At 36.4% G+C, this 13,557-nt stretch overlaps 1 protein-coding gene across 1 annotated transcript; it reads right to left on the reverse strand.

The window, feature by feature from the left end:
- Nucleotides 1-95: 95 nt before the first annotated feature.
- LOC113682132 (eukaryotic translation initiation factor 3 subunit D) lies at nt 96-10,242 on the reverse strand. Its single transcript, XM_027199285.2, has 14 exons — nt 9,952-10,242; nt 9,114-9,159; nt 8,697-8,836; nt 8,293-8,436; nt 7,874-7,998; nt 7,627-7,759; nt 7,352-7,447; nt 6,757-6,805; nt 5,941-6,154; nt 4,523-4,652; nt 2,874-3,013; nt 1,719-1,911; nt 894-987; nt 96-590 (listed from the first exon to the last, which is right to left on the reverse strand). The coding sequence occupies exons 1-14, from the start codon at nt 10,081-10,083 to the stop codon at nt 571-573; spliced, it is 1,656 nt and encodes a 551-aa protein (XP_027055086.1). The 5' UTR covers nt 10,084-10,242; the 3' UTR covers nt 96-570.
- Nucleotides 10,243-13,557: the final 3,315 nt, after the last annotated feature.

Genomic DNA, 13,557 nt, shown 5'->3' on the forward strand with positions numbered 1-13,557 from the left:
CCCTGGGCTACTTTGTAAAGACTGACGCCTAAGTATGCCTTTATGAATTTCACTGCAAAATACAAGCGCATGTTGACACAGATAACAAATACATCTTCAAGCAGATAATCTGTTTACTGAGAACGAACATGTGACCTCAAATGTCCCCGTATATTACTAGCATTGAATTGAAAACCAAGAAATTCCAAGAATTAACTTTCTCACTTCAAAGAACGGTAAAATAAACAATAGAGTAAAGTGACAAATGAACACCTTAGTTCAGAGGCACGATGCCTCCCTTAGTTAGAGTAACATTAAGAAAAATTAAACAATCCAGTTTGTCTATTCAGACACTAAACATTTATACTTTCTCTTACTATGTTTGGTCCGTGATGAAAACGAGTCAAGTCACAAGAAGCCAGCAGCTTATTCAAACCAACCCCCTTTTCTTAGTAAGAAAAAAGGCACGGTAAGAGAAAGGAGGAGAAGCGCCAAATAAAATTAGTTTAAAAAATTGAGTAACAACATAAAGAAGATATGACCGTGTTGGTCTCCAAATTTGCACAATGTTAAGGTCGCAAATCTCTTCTTTCAGTTCTTTTCCTCTCCATCTGCAAACGAAAAGAGATTATTAATGCGAAAGGGTAATTAATGTACAATCTTCGCCAGTCCATTCACAAGACGTCCTTCCACAGACCTTCCGACGAAGATAACATCATTTAAGCAGAAAAAGTGTCCGCTATAGGTGAAATGCACTTAAAAGAAAAAAACAGCAGGAGTTTGTTTGGTTTTCAGGTGACTAAAGGTCATCTATTTTTTTCAATCTCAAGGCTAATAACATCTTATGTTTATGGAAAATAACCACCTATAACGTGCCAAATAATTTAGCATCTCAAACGGAATATTCAACGCACCTTTATCGTCGTCCTCCTCTTCCTCCTCATCGTCGTCCTCTTCGTCGCTTGATTCAAACGTATTATCAGGAATGTCGTATATTCTCACCACACCCTTAAAATTCAAGGAGGAACATAATCAGCAATGCAAAATACAATGTAATGCAAGTGTCGAAGGCCCGCCAAAAGGTTCGAGGTGACGGGGGTATGGAGATATCCACAGTAACGCTCTTGTGATAGACTGACACAAGCAAGGATCAGAGAACTTGGTGATTTCGGGGCTTCGACTACGACTTTGAATACCCCTTTGAAGAAGACTTCCACTTCGATTTCGACTAAATTCCTATTTGGTTCTTATATGCGATCCCCTGATCTGACCACGCCTGCTAAAGCTAATGGCAACACTTTAACTTGCAACAATTCCCTCAGTTGGCACAATTACCAGGCTGAAAGATTTTTTTAATTTCAATGTTTGTTTCATAGAGGAAGGCCAAACGATCAACTCAGTTGGAAAAGTCTTGTGTTGGTAGCTAAGTCGAAGTGCGAATATAAGATAACTGAAGAAACAGAAAAAAAAAAATAAATGGATGAAACAGCACTACAAGACCTGTTTCTGGATTCGATATCAAACCATGTCTGAAAACTGTCATGGATAGCGAAAGGATCCAGAATTGATTTCCCTCGAATTTATGATCACCACAACTGAATAACCGTTTGTGACGTGTACCATCCGAGGAATAACATAAGAACAGGCTATATATGGTAAAGACGTTAACTTCACCAGCGTGGATTCTGCCTGCATTTTAATAATACAGTAGCACTGTACAATGATGGACATGAAGTTACCTTTAGGGGGTCTTTTAGTATGAGGTACTTTCCGTCATTTAATTTCATGCAGGTGTCAATGATACATCTCAGTATTCCCCAGGCATTATCCATGTTCAAGGCTATCTGAGTTGCAAACTCCTTAGGACGGAATTGTTGTGTACCAAGGATCGAATGCTTTGAAGAATCCATGAAATTTACGCGAGACACATACCTGATAGGACAGGAAAGAGAATTTTAAAAAGTACTCGGTTAAATTGTTAAAGCTACCTCGCAAAATTCATAACACTCTGAATAACAGACTAACAATGATCTGGGAGATCATGGGGTGCAGAAAACAGTCTTCAAAAGCACTGCTATTGGTTACAATGAATAACTTTGGAAAAATCTCAGCTGGAGTCATCATGTGACTAAGAGTAAACAGAAGAATTGATTGCCTTAAAAAGAAGATCTTAATTTTTGACACTGAATGATCAGCTATGGCATGCTGTTAACATTAGTTGTGCACAATATGAGGATGAAGACATAGAATTTACTTATTATTAGGATGAACGTTACTCCTGGGCTCAAACCATTTAGAGTGAAACAGTTAGCAAACATTCAGATAAACTAGGACCTTTAACTTGGGCTCAATAACCAGTGGCTGTTCAGGATATGAGAAAAAGCTTCTCCTCTTATGAGGGAGGAGTAAAGAATGAAATTAAGAGGGTCTCCAAAGCCTCTTTTAACCCCCTCACCCCTTGACAAGATTCTTGCAAGTATTTCTCCCCCCCCTCCCTAAATAAAAGAAACTTGAAAATATAAACTTCCAGACTGAAATGAACAAACTATTTAGCATAATACATAGTTGAATCAATTTACCTTACATAAAATGAAAAATGTCTTCATGTACATGTACCAAGATCAGTGGTAAACTCTGTTTCTGTCACTGGCGATTTCATTATTGCTTTCCAGGTGACTTATTGATTTATGGTGGGGTTATCATAATCATAAGGGTTAATGATTCCCTCAATAAAGCAACATTAGGGATTGAAAAAAATAATTAATAAGAAGAATATGCAGGCACCAAGTAACTTAAACCCTGTTTAAGACCTGGTCGCGTCTGATTTCTCAATAAACATTCACTATACAAACAAACAATTATCCTTGTTCCTTACAGTTAAGGCTTTGTCTTACCCTAGTTTGAGATATTCTGATCCAGCTAGTATGGAACTAGCAGTCCACTTTGCCAATTTGCAGCTGTTGTTTCTTAATGCTGTCGCTAGTACAGCACCACGCTGAGAATCCAGCTTCTGACGCCAATCTACACCAATTGCCTGCCAATTTTAAATCATTGCTCAGTCAGTAGTACAATTTGACACTATTCAGAGAAAATATTAACAAAACAACAGAACAACAATAACAGAACAATCAGTGATAAACTTATGAGATTTTGATGATAAAGATGACTTTAAATCACAGCTTGCTAACTTGAAGTGAGAAATATATAATACACAGAGTACAATGTAATTCAATAACAATGAAAGAATCTAACCCATGGAACAGTTTTGGTATATCTACAGGAAAACTACTAGTGATTATGTTTATGTCACTAGTACATGTAGAAATCAGTGTTATCACACTGCAATGCAAAGAAAAAGGATATAATTCTAAGTAACCTAACTTTGAGGTTTCTTCTCCATTCTCAGTAAAATTAACTGAAAAATTATCCCATAATGATAATAATCAGTGAATTGATGTTAATGGATAATAAAAGCACATCAACATCAATTAATATTGATAATCAATGATCATCTATTTATATATTTATTGTGAGTAATTATGGTTATCCATTGCCAAACATTGATGAAATATTGGTGTCAGTGGCCTAAGTGGTCTTTGAGGAGTTGCATGATAAGTTTTCTGTTATGTTTGCTTTCCATACTCAGTGCCTCAGAGATTTTTTCTTAAGTTGAAAAAGATGAGTATTATGAGGTGAGGTAACCTGCCTAGCCGTGGTCAAAAGACAAAATGCATTTACATGCAATCATACAACCCTGGGGTGTTGAGGTTGTTGTTGCGTTTGCAATTAAGGAATTTGCGGAAAGGCATCCCAAGTTCACATCTTGAAAAAGATGACAGATTAATTCTTAGACACATGTATTTATTCATGAAAGCTTTATGCATTGTTACGCGGTGTTTGGTTTCATGAGGAACCATTGACTTAATACATTATATGGAATAGTTCGGGAAACCAAATATGATCGATTTACAATGCTAAATATTCCAAAATGTGAACACTTTATACTCCTTGTGTGTCCGTTGTGGTTTCTGGTGATTTCTGCTATGAGATGGCTAGGAAATGTACTAAGTTTTAAAACAAACATGTTTTGCCATGAACATAACCCCAGCTAGGCGGTTACCCCACCTTGACATGTTTACGTGGCAAATTGTCATCCCAGCTAACAGGGTTACCCTACTTGGCAGACCGGGCAACCTGCCTAGGCAGGTCACCCCAACTATCATGTAAATATGATCAAAATAAAATAAGAAATTATACGGACAGGCAGGTTACTCCACCTAGGTGGGTTACCTTACCTAACTGGGGTCCCCCACCTCCATGTGAACAAACGCTTAGTCAATGTTTTGAACAAAATAAAGTCTTTACCAGATAATCAGCCAATTAAAGGTCTGTTTTTGATTGCTCATTGATTAAAGTTCCCAAACTACTCTTACATCATTAAATGCTACCTTATCAACAATGATTACATCTCCTTACGAATTCTTCACTTAATTAAGTGAATTGTGCTACAGGGTAGGTACAGGTGCAGTTATTAACCACTAACCCTTGGATCCCATTCATTCAATGTCTTGATATTGATGTACGCTTCTTCTCCATTTGGTCCCAGCATTACAGCATCATGTTCACATCTCACAATCAGCTCAATTCCATCGCCCAGGTTCCATTTGCGATACCTGAGTGACCAGAACATAATTTATCCTTACAATGAGAATACAATATCAAGCAGAGAAGTGGTGGAAATAAAGAAAAATACCAATAAGTCAGGGGATTGATGGTGACTCCAATACCAAATTCTCAAAAATAACATGAAAAGAATGTATGACAGACAGTAAGGAGGACTACTGGTGAAAGGGTTGATTTCAAGAAGCAAAATCAAATAAATGTTCAATGAAATTATCACTTAGGGCTTTTTAAAACAGAACATAAGTAGGTCAAACAAATCCATGAAATTTGTTTCCCTGCATGACACTTCAGAGCCAAAAGCACTTGTTACAGTGTACACATCACCAAGAGACACAATGGAAACCCTTAAGAATGGGTAGAATATCCTCAGAGAGAGAATGAAAAAGAAACAATATAATCAACTGACATAAGACACAAGGAGATTGGCAAAGGGGTTTATACTTGTCATGTCATTAAGGCCAAAACTAAAGCATGAATTTTACAGAAAGGCCAGCCTGATTCATAAATTCATGAACCAGTGTAAAGCAATTTTTGCCTCCCCGAATATATGTGACTCATGAATTTTTCTTTCATTACATGAAACTTCAAGATTTCCCTGAAACCTTGTACACAAGAAAAGACATTTAAAGTTTTCCCTTTTATATACATGTATGTGACATGTGAATTTCTCCAACATTTGTGCATGAAACAGGATTAGGACTCCCCCCTTCGCTAGGTCTTGCAAGAGAAAACTTTCAGCACTTCAAACATCCCAGCTGCCCTGCTATGTGTCACATTTGCCTGGCTTTAAAAACAGCAAAGTGATCTAGTTGGTGTATCACTGTTTACATTGCAATATGAACATGTCTAATTTATTCAAATTCAAATTTTGTGGAGACAAATCAAAAGATTTGACTTTTAGGCAATGTTAATGGTACAATGGTAGGCATCAGTAAAGATAATTTTAGCTTGTCTTTATCATAATGGCCTGTCTCAAGGTCTATATGTAGTATGTCTGTATTTTATCAAATATAATGATCAAATGTCTCTGAATTATACATCACACCCAGCTGGTAACTGTCCCAGGTATGTGAAAAGATCCAGACTTCGTTATTCCTCAGATATGTAATCACTGCAAGTATTGATAACCTTGCAGTGAGTAGCTGTATGAGGATAGAGAGATGTGCAAGTACTGTACTCCATAAGAAGAAAGAAAAACCAATCCAGTTTACATGTGCATATTAATTTAAAATGGCTAAATTCTATCCTTGATCTGTCTGTCAAATTAACTACACCTACCTGTATGCTACAGACGCTACTTGTGCCTCATCCTCATCAGTAACAAATGGGTTAGAGTTGGGAAATACTTTTTTGTCTTGCCCTTTCTTCAGACACTGCTGTGAGAAGTTTTGATTGATGAATGTTGCTTCAAGGCCAAGATTTGTGGGAGAATTAATTCCATTTCCTTCATCAAAAGCCACATCATGTGCAGTCTCACTCACTGTTAGTAAATCTAAAAATACAGAGAAGTCAATGGTACACAATCCATTTGGCTGAGGGGACCTGGGAATGCTAACAGACCCCAAAGACTTAAAACCTATGGTGGAGAAGATGTGGATAATGTACATGAAACAGGTACTTAAACAATACTTTCAAAGACCATAGCCAAGTGCAGACTGTAAGTTTATTACTACATTATATGCTGTCATGTGAAGAAAAAAGACAACAACAACAAGAAAAAAGGGCATAAACAGAATATAGGGCACATGGTGGTTCCTTTTATTGACAGTCTGTAGAATGGGGTTGTTAAGAAAATGTGTCAATCAAGAAGCTGTGATCTTGATTTAAGTGTGTTATGTATAGCAGGGAGAGTCCAACAATTAGATTATTTTCTATCATACAGAGACACAGCACATCTGGTAACACTCTTCACACAGTCCCAAGAATTTAATCATCATTGTTGTGAAATATTCTAGTCTTAAGTTTATCAAACCAAGAGGTTATACATTCCAAGTAAATTTATGTGATTGTATTTTTCAGCACTCTTTGTATCTCATTTGTGCTATATCATTCATGGTAACATATAAAAACAACTTTCTACAACTTGAAACCTACCAAATTCAGAATCATCTCTCTTGTCGAAAAACAACTTTGATCCAACTCGCTATAAAAAATTGACAACTATCAGGAAACTGACCAAAAAACTATGCAGTTACGATCAAAATAATTATTGATGTGAATTGCATTACACCTCTTTCTGTTATTCTCTCAAGGCTGCGCATTGTACCCCTGGTGGTCTGTGACCATTGAAATGAATAAACTTATGTAAAACAACAGAATTATTTCATTTAAGTTTCAGCTAAAAAGTATAATTGAGTATGAGTTGAGTACTTTTACAGGTAATTGTTTAAACTGAGTAAAACTGACAAGGTATATTCTACACTGTTCAATGATTCATGTTACACATCAACCAAATGTAAGACCATGCAGTGGTTATGCATTTGGCTGGGGATACCATAAAAATTGAATAGGATTTATGTGAAGTTATTTAAATGTTTTCTTGTTACTCAAATGAACTCTTTCATGATAATTATAAGGCTATTTGTTTTTTTGTAAAAGCTGAGCATGTCTCCTTGGGAGAGCATTTCATTGTGATAATTGGTACCTAAAGTATAATTTTATATAGTTTAAATTCATTCATATACAATACCTGCACTACAACATCCCAGGAGTAAACAGATCGTGTTGCAGTCATGAGTGTAGCTATTATTGCATCTGTAGCAAAAACATTTCCCTTGGAAAGCAACTGAAAAGAAAATTATACAATTACAGCTTTTGCTAAAATAGTAACAACCATACAACACTATGCATTCATGCCAAACTTGCAATGAACAGACATATCTCAATTATACAGATTGTACATTACACCAAGCTGATAAAGTTCACATTGTCTTGAAAACCAATGGTCATTGGGTTTAAACATACCTTCCTGATGATAGGGTCATCTGTAGTTGTAACTTTGTGGAAGATTCTATTCACTCCAGCTAAAGGCACCTCATTCTTTGTTGTCACACGATCATAACTTTTTTCATAAAACTCTAAACTACCACACTCATACCTGAGGATGGAATGGAGGGATTTAATGACAACTTTAGTGTTAATCCTACTTTAAACCCTTCATATAGTCCTTTCATAATCATGTAAATGACAATAGAAAGTCTTTAATACTCACAAATCTTCAGGTTCCTCTACGTTTGGCAGGTTCAGCTTGGAAAGTCGCGGAAAATCCATTTCACCATCCTCCAAAACTTTCCATTCCTCACGAACTGCTACAGAAGGTGCTCTTTTGTGAATATTCTAGAATAAGCAATGAGACATTGTGTTCCACTTAATCTATAGGTTGGTTTCAAATGTTTCTAAGGAATCAGATGGTAGAGTAAATACAGTCACTGTCCTGTACAGTACTTCTTTACATCATAGGAACCTTAAGATTGTGATCATTACTCCTTAAATAAGTTTGATGTAATAGAGTCAAAATAAGTGACTGCAGCCTTTCTTTACTCTTCCTTTTACTTTGTTTCTCAGAAAGACAGATCATGCACAAGGCTCTCATTTTCATATATAAATAAACCCAGGACGATGAATACTTACAGCTGGTTTTCTATCATGCCATTGTCCACGTCCATAGTTCCGTTGCATCTTCCGTGAGAATTTCTGCCGATTCTGGTTCTTTGACAGACTTTGCATTCCCCCTGCTGGATATCGCTGGTTTCGCTGGTCCCTCCTCATGTTTCTCTACAATTATTCCAAAAAAAACACTCAATAATTGACTTGTTTGTAAAGCATTATAAAAGGTACCTCCCATGAATATTAAGCTTCTGGATTTTACCCTATAATATTTATGGATGGTAAGCTTCCACTAACTTTTCAATTTATTTCACATCAAGTCTATAAACTGTTCAAGAAAGATAAAACAGTCTTTCTCTCCTAACTCACAGGTGAATATTTTCATCCCTTACCATTCCGGAAAGGATACAATGTTTAAATTTACTTACCTGTCCAAACCTGTTCCTATTTCTCTGGTAAAGGGGACGCTGTGGACGTGAGGTGTCCACTAACTGGAAAGATGATTCATCCTCCTCATGGTAATAAGAGAACATTTGATTTCCTGCTCCAAACTGAGACTGGTATTTATCTAAATGGACAAAACTCCTATTACTGAATATGTCAAGTATCTTTGAACCCAAAGTAGGTTTAACCTCTTGTTATTCAGCTATAAAGAGTTTCACTGAGAATTTTTCATCCACAAAATATTTTAGTGAAAAGTTTTACCCTTGAGACATGTTTCTTGAATTTCCCAAGCTTGACATTGATTTCTTTAGAGCACTGAGACAGATGGGTGCAGAGGTGTAACAAGAATGAAAAGCTGCATATAAACAAAATACAAGTATTATGCAAAGTGGAATACTCACTCATGTATCTCCGATCTTGATAGGTGCCACCAGTCCAGTCAGATATCTTAAATTTAAAACACAACTCAATATAAGAGGAGACTTTGTTCACATTCTTTGAGTAAAAGATACCCCTTCTCCTATAAACATTTCTTCTTTCCTTTCCCCTCTCACTGACTCTCATACCATGTCCCTAACCTAAACACTCTGTTGACAATCACTTATATGTACATGGCTATTTATACTACTGTTAAATTTCTCTCTGTTTCTAAAAGTAAATTTTTGATAATTGATGCTGACTTCACTGATAGTTTCAAGTCAACACTCTATTTCTATTTTCTTAAAAACAAATGTACATTTTTTAAATCCAAGTACAGTCACACTCTTATCCCACCAGAGCAATTCGATATACACACGTATCTACCTACTTATCCTACATCACTGCTGAATCAGGATTCTTCAACCTACAATTATCATCCTCAGTTTAAGATATCGTAACCCATACTTAAGAAATATGATCACAGTGGTTGAATTTAGAAAAAAAAAACTGACATCTCCTGAAAAGAAGATCACACAATTCAGGAAAAAAGTCTCCAAGTAAGAAAGAATGGTTTTAACAACAAGAAATCGAGGCAATTTTCATCATTTGAAGTGTTTCTTAACTTGAAAAGTTTCCCTTATTTTTAGAACGTTTCCTTAAATAAAAACATGAAAACAAGAGACTGGAGCCCTTAATACCGGAATCAAATTGATTCGTTGAATAAAGAAATTTGTTTTAGAGCGTATTAAAATAAGGACTGAAATCAGAAAGCGACGTGGCATTTCCGAGCGAGTTCAACCCAAAAAGTGTTCATTTTACCTTGCCGAGACGATCTCCTTTAGAAAATGGCTGATATGGTATGTCTTTGAAAGCAGTCGGAATGGCACAAGGGCCCCAACCATCGGGATTATCTTCTATAACCGGCGGAATAAAAGATGCCTTACCCGCCATAATGGATTTTTAGGTATCACGTGGAAATTATTTTCTCTGACGTTAACACTACCATAAAAGCGCTGCCTAAAGAAACTGCTGTCTCAAGGAACTGCTGTCTCAAAGTATTGGGTAACTTCATTGCACGTATTCGTCTCCGCACCCACTGGGTATAACAATGCTCAAATGCAACCTAATATTTCTAATCAAGTTCCTTTTTCACCACGTCAAGTTTTCCAACAGATTCCCTCAATTTCCTGTCATGTTTTTTTTCCGGCAATAACTCTTTGAGCACAATTATTCCGACACAGCTATTTCCGGCACAACTTTTTGCAGTACGACTTTTACGACGCGACTTTTCCTGATAAGACTTTTACGGCATGATGTTTCCAACACTACATTTCTGGCACAACTTCATGTGGAGCGACTTTTTCTCCTTTTTTTTCCCTTTTTTCAATTTCCTTGGCAGCGCGGGGATCTACGCAGTAGGTCACCGCTAATCAATCGCAGCTTCAGTTTATCAGGATTCAGAGTTGAAGCTATTCTCCTTTGGACCCTTAAAATGAAGTGTACCTCAACGATAAATATGGGATTTCTCACCTTGTCTAATGAACCTACATGCACGGACTCCGCCATTTTGTTGTGATTAATACCTGAATAAAGAACATCCACAGCTCTATAGTGTCAGTTCTTGTTTACTTTTTTTCAAATTTTGTTGTTGTTTTTGTCTTACCTATACAGTACGTACAAGTGAAGACAATAGCACCACTCAAATACCTATATCGAGGATTGCAAAACTAGTCTAACTTGCAGTACTAGGATTAACTTTCTTACCTACACAAACTGGTATGTGTACATGTACGCATGTACACATACCACATCTAACTCAAACAATTTTTCTTCCTCTCTTACATATCGAAGTAATTACTAATATTACAATCAGTTCGACATTTATAATACTTACGAAATATTCGATACTAACATCGCTCACAAAAAATAATGAATTGATAAAACAGAAAAGATATGGAAAGGTAGATCTTGCTGTGACCTAACGCTCCGTACATACATTTATCTAAGTAAACAATACTTACGATACCAACCTTTGCAAACCATGACGTTTTTCGAAGAAAATTTTAAATTGAGTTTGCCCAGTTTCTCTCAGTGTTTCGATTTTTTTCTCAAGTTACTTAAGAAGTCAGTATCACTCACGCAGAAAAAGTAATATTTTGCCATGTGATTCGCACGTGATCAATAAAGTTAACTATCTGTAAGTAACTTTTGGGTTATCAGCCATGGCCAGTGTTATGAATTTTTAAAAACGTTTTGGCATCCTAAAATATGTTTTTGTGTGTTAAAGCGCAACTGATACAGTGGCCGTAACCTTAGACCCCCCTCATATTCTTACCTCGTCGAAGTGACTGCATAGTCATCTTTAGGATGACTAATGATGACTATGATGACTATGATGACTATGATTTAGGATGACTTTACTTAAGATACAATCTTTTGCAAACGGTTATAAAGGCTATTAGCAATTTCCTACTAGTACTACATGCGTAGTTAAACATCTGCTCCAAAGTCAATTTTTTAAAAATTGGGACGGCAAAATTACTCAACTCCTCACACCAATCCCTCACACTGGCCTCAATTTACGGTCTCATTTAATAAAAGAACCGCCAGACTCTCCGATTTTTGTATGCACCAGCCTCCTGTTGACAATAGCGGACCAAACTGAGATCTGCGTTTATTTCGAAAATTAAATAGAGACCCTTAATGAGAGGCTGGGGTTCTGGATACTCTAACTTTACTCTCTGGATAAGCCTTCGGTGAGGTCAAAGTTTCGGATCGTAACTACGTGCAAGTTGATTGGCAAACTATAGGAAAGTAAAGTAAGATGATGCTATAACAGGGGAAGTAAGAAGATGTGAAATTCATCAATTTCTTGGATAGCAAGAACCTCTCTAGAAGAATATTGATCGAGAGGGGTCCATGGTTTAACCTTTTCTTGAATCGCTTTTAGGTAATAGTTCAAACGACAATTTTCTCTTTCCATCTCCCCTTGGTACGTTTTTTGTATTTAAAAGCGTTGTGCTTGATTTGATTTGCATAATCATGTCCACAGACCTTGTTATTGAATCTAAATTCGAAGTGAACATCCACTAGAATTTGACGTTCAAGTCATACTGTGTTCTTTTTAATTTATTAATTTATTTTAGCTTAGCTTGTCGCCCATTTCTGTTTGAAGTTCATGAGTTCCATAAGGTTCCTTTTGCAGCCAATTGTTGTATTTGATGAACTCAGAAACTTTGTTAACAATTATTTACTTAAGTGGAGGTGAATAGAAGTGGATATTTACCGAGCCGCGAAGCAGCGAGATAAATATCCACCACTTTCACCGACACTTACTACAAATGTCAGTACCCTTAAGTTATTTGAGCTAATTTGGGACACCATGAAATAAAAAGATACAAATGCACAATACTATATAGGCCTGACACTAAAAATATGAAATAAATATAGACATATATGTGTATAAAATTAAATTAGATTAAGTAAATAAACAAATAAAAATTTAAGACTTTATAGGGTGCACTCCGGCCCATATGACAGAATATTTACCATAGGTTATCGAGTTATATCTTGGAATCACGATGTCAGAGTTACGTACATTGTAATTAGTGTCCAGTCTTTAAAATAACTCAGGTATATGCTCTGAATACATTCCATCGTTCAACTTAAACATCAAAATTGCTCAATCTTGCTGTCTTCTGGCCCCAATCGTTTAAAGGACGGATGTGTTAACAAAATTTATTGTGCTATCCAAAGTTTAGAGATTTATCCAGTGGATAGTGCTATCCACCCTAAGAACAACCGGAGTTTGGTGTATAAACTAGGTAAGTTGGTCTTCTTTAACAAGTGCTCATAACTTGATGCACTGTATTTAAATACAGTCACTAGACCCTTCTCTTGCAGTCTATTTAGTTTGCATTTGTGGGGTGCTCTTATCACAACGATTGAAAATATATACTTTAGTTCAGAAGGGATCACAGATTCGAAGAGACGAAACTTGAACTTCTTAGGAACAAGTTTCCGCATCCTCGTCAGAATACCAATTTTAGAATTAGCTTTGGAGCACACTAACGTGATATGTTCATCAACATTGAGTTTCTTAACTATAACGACTCCTTATAAACTTAGAGAGTGTGTGTATTCATTCTCCTCATCGTCAACAGTAATTTGTATTTCCGATGAGTCTTTCGCTCTGGAATCTAAGAACAATGCTTGAAACATCTTTATTTCCTGATAGGAAATTTCTTTTATACCAGTTAGCCACTAACGCCGCCTCGTTAATTAAGGTTGACCTAAATCGCTGAGCTAGTGACTATATGCACACAGTTGATGATCATCAGCCTTCAAAAATAGGTCACGTTTACTTATGCTTTAGTACAGGTTATTCTGAAATACGTTCCATAGCAGGGGTCCAAAGCACGAGCC

This window comes from Pocillopora damicornis, chromosome 10 (assembly GCF_964200805.1).
Source record: "Pocillopora damicornis chromosome 10, jaPocDami1.2, whole genome shotgun sequence".
In the NCBI taxonomy this organism is placed as follows: domain Eukaryota; kingdom Metazoa; phylum Cnidaria; class Anthozoa; order Scleractinia; family Pocilloporidae; genus Pocillopora; species Pocillopora damicornis.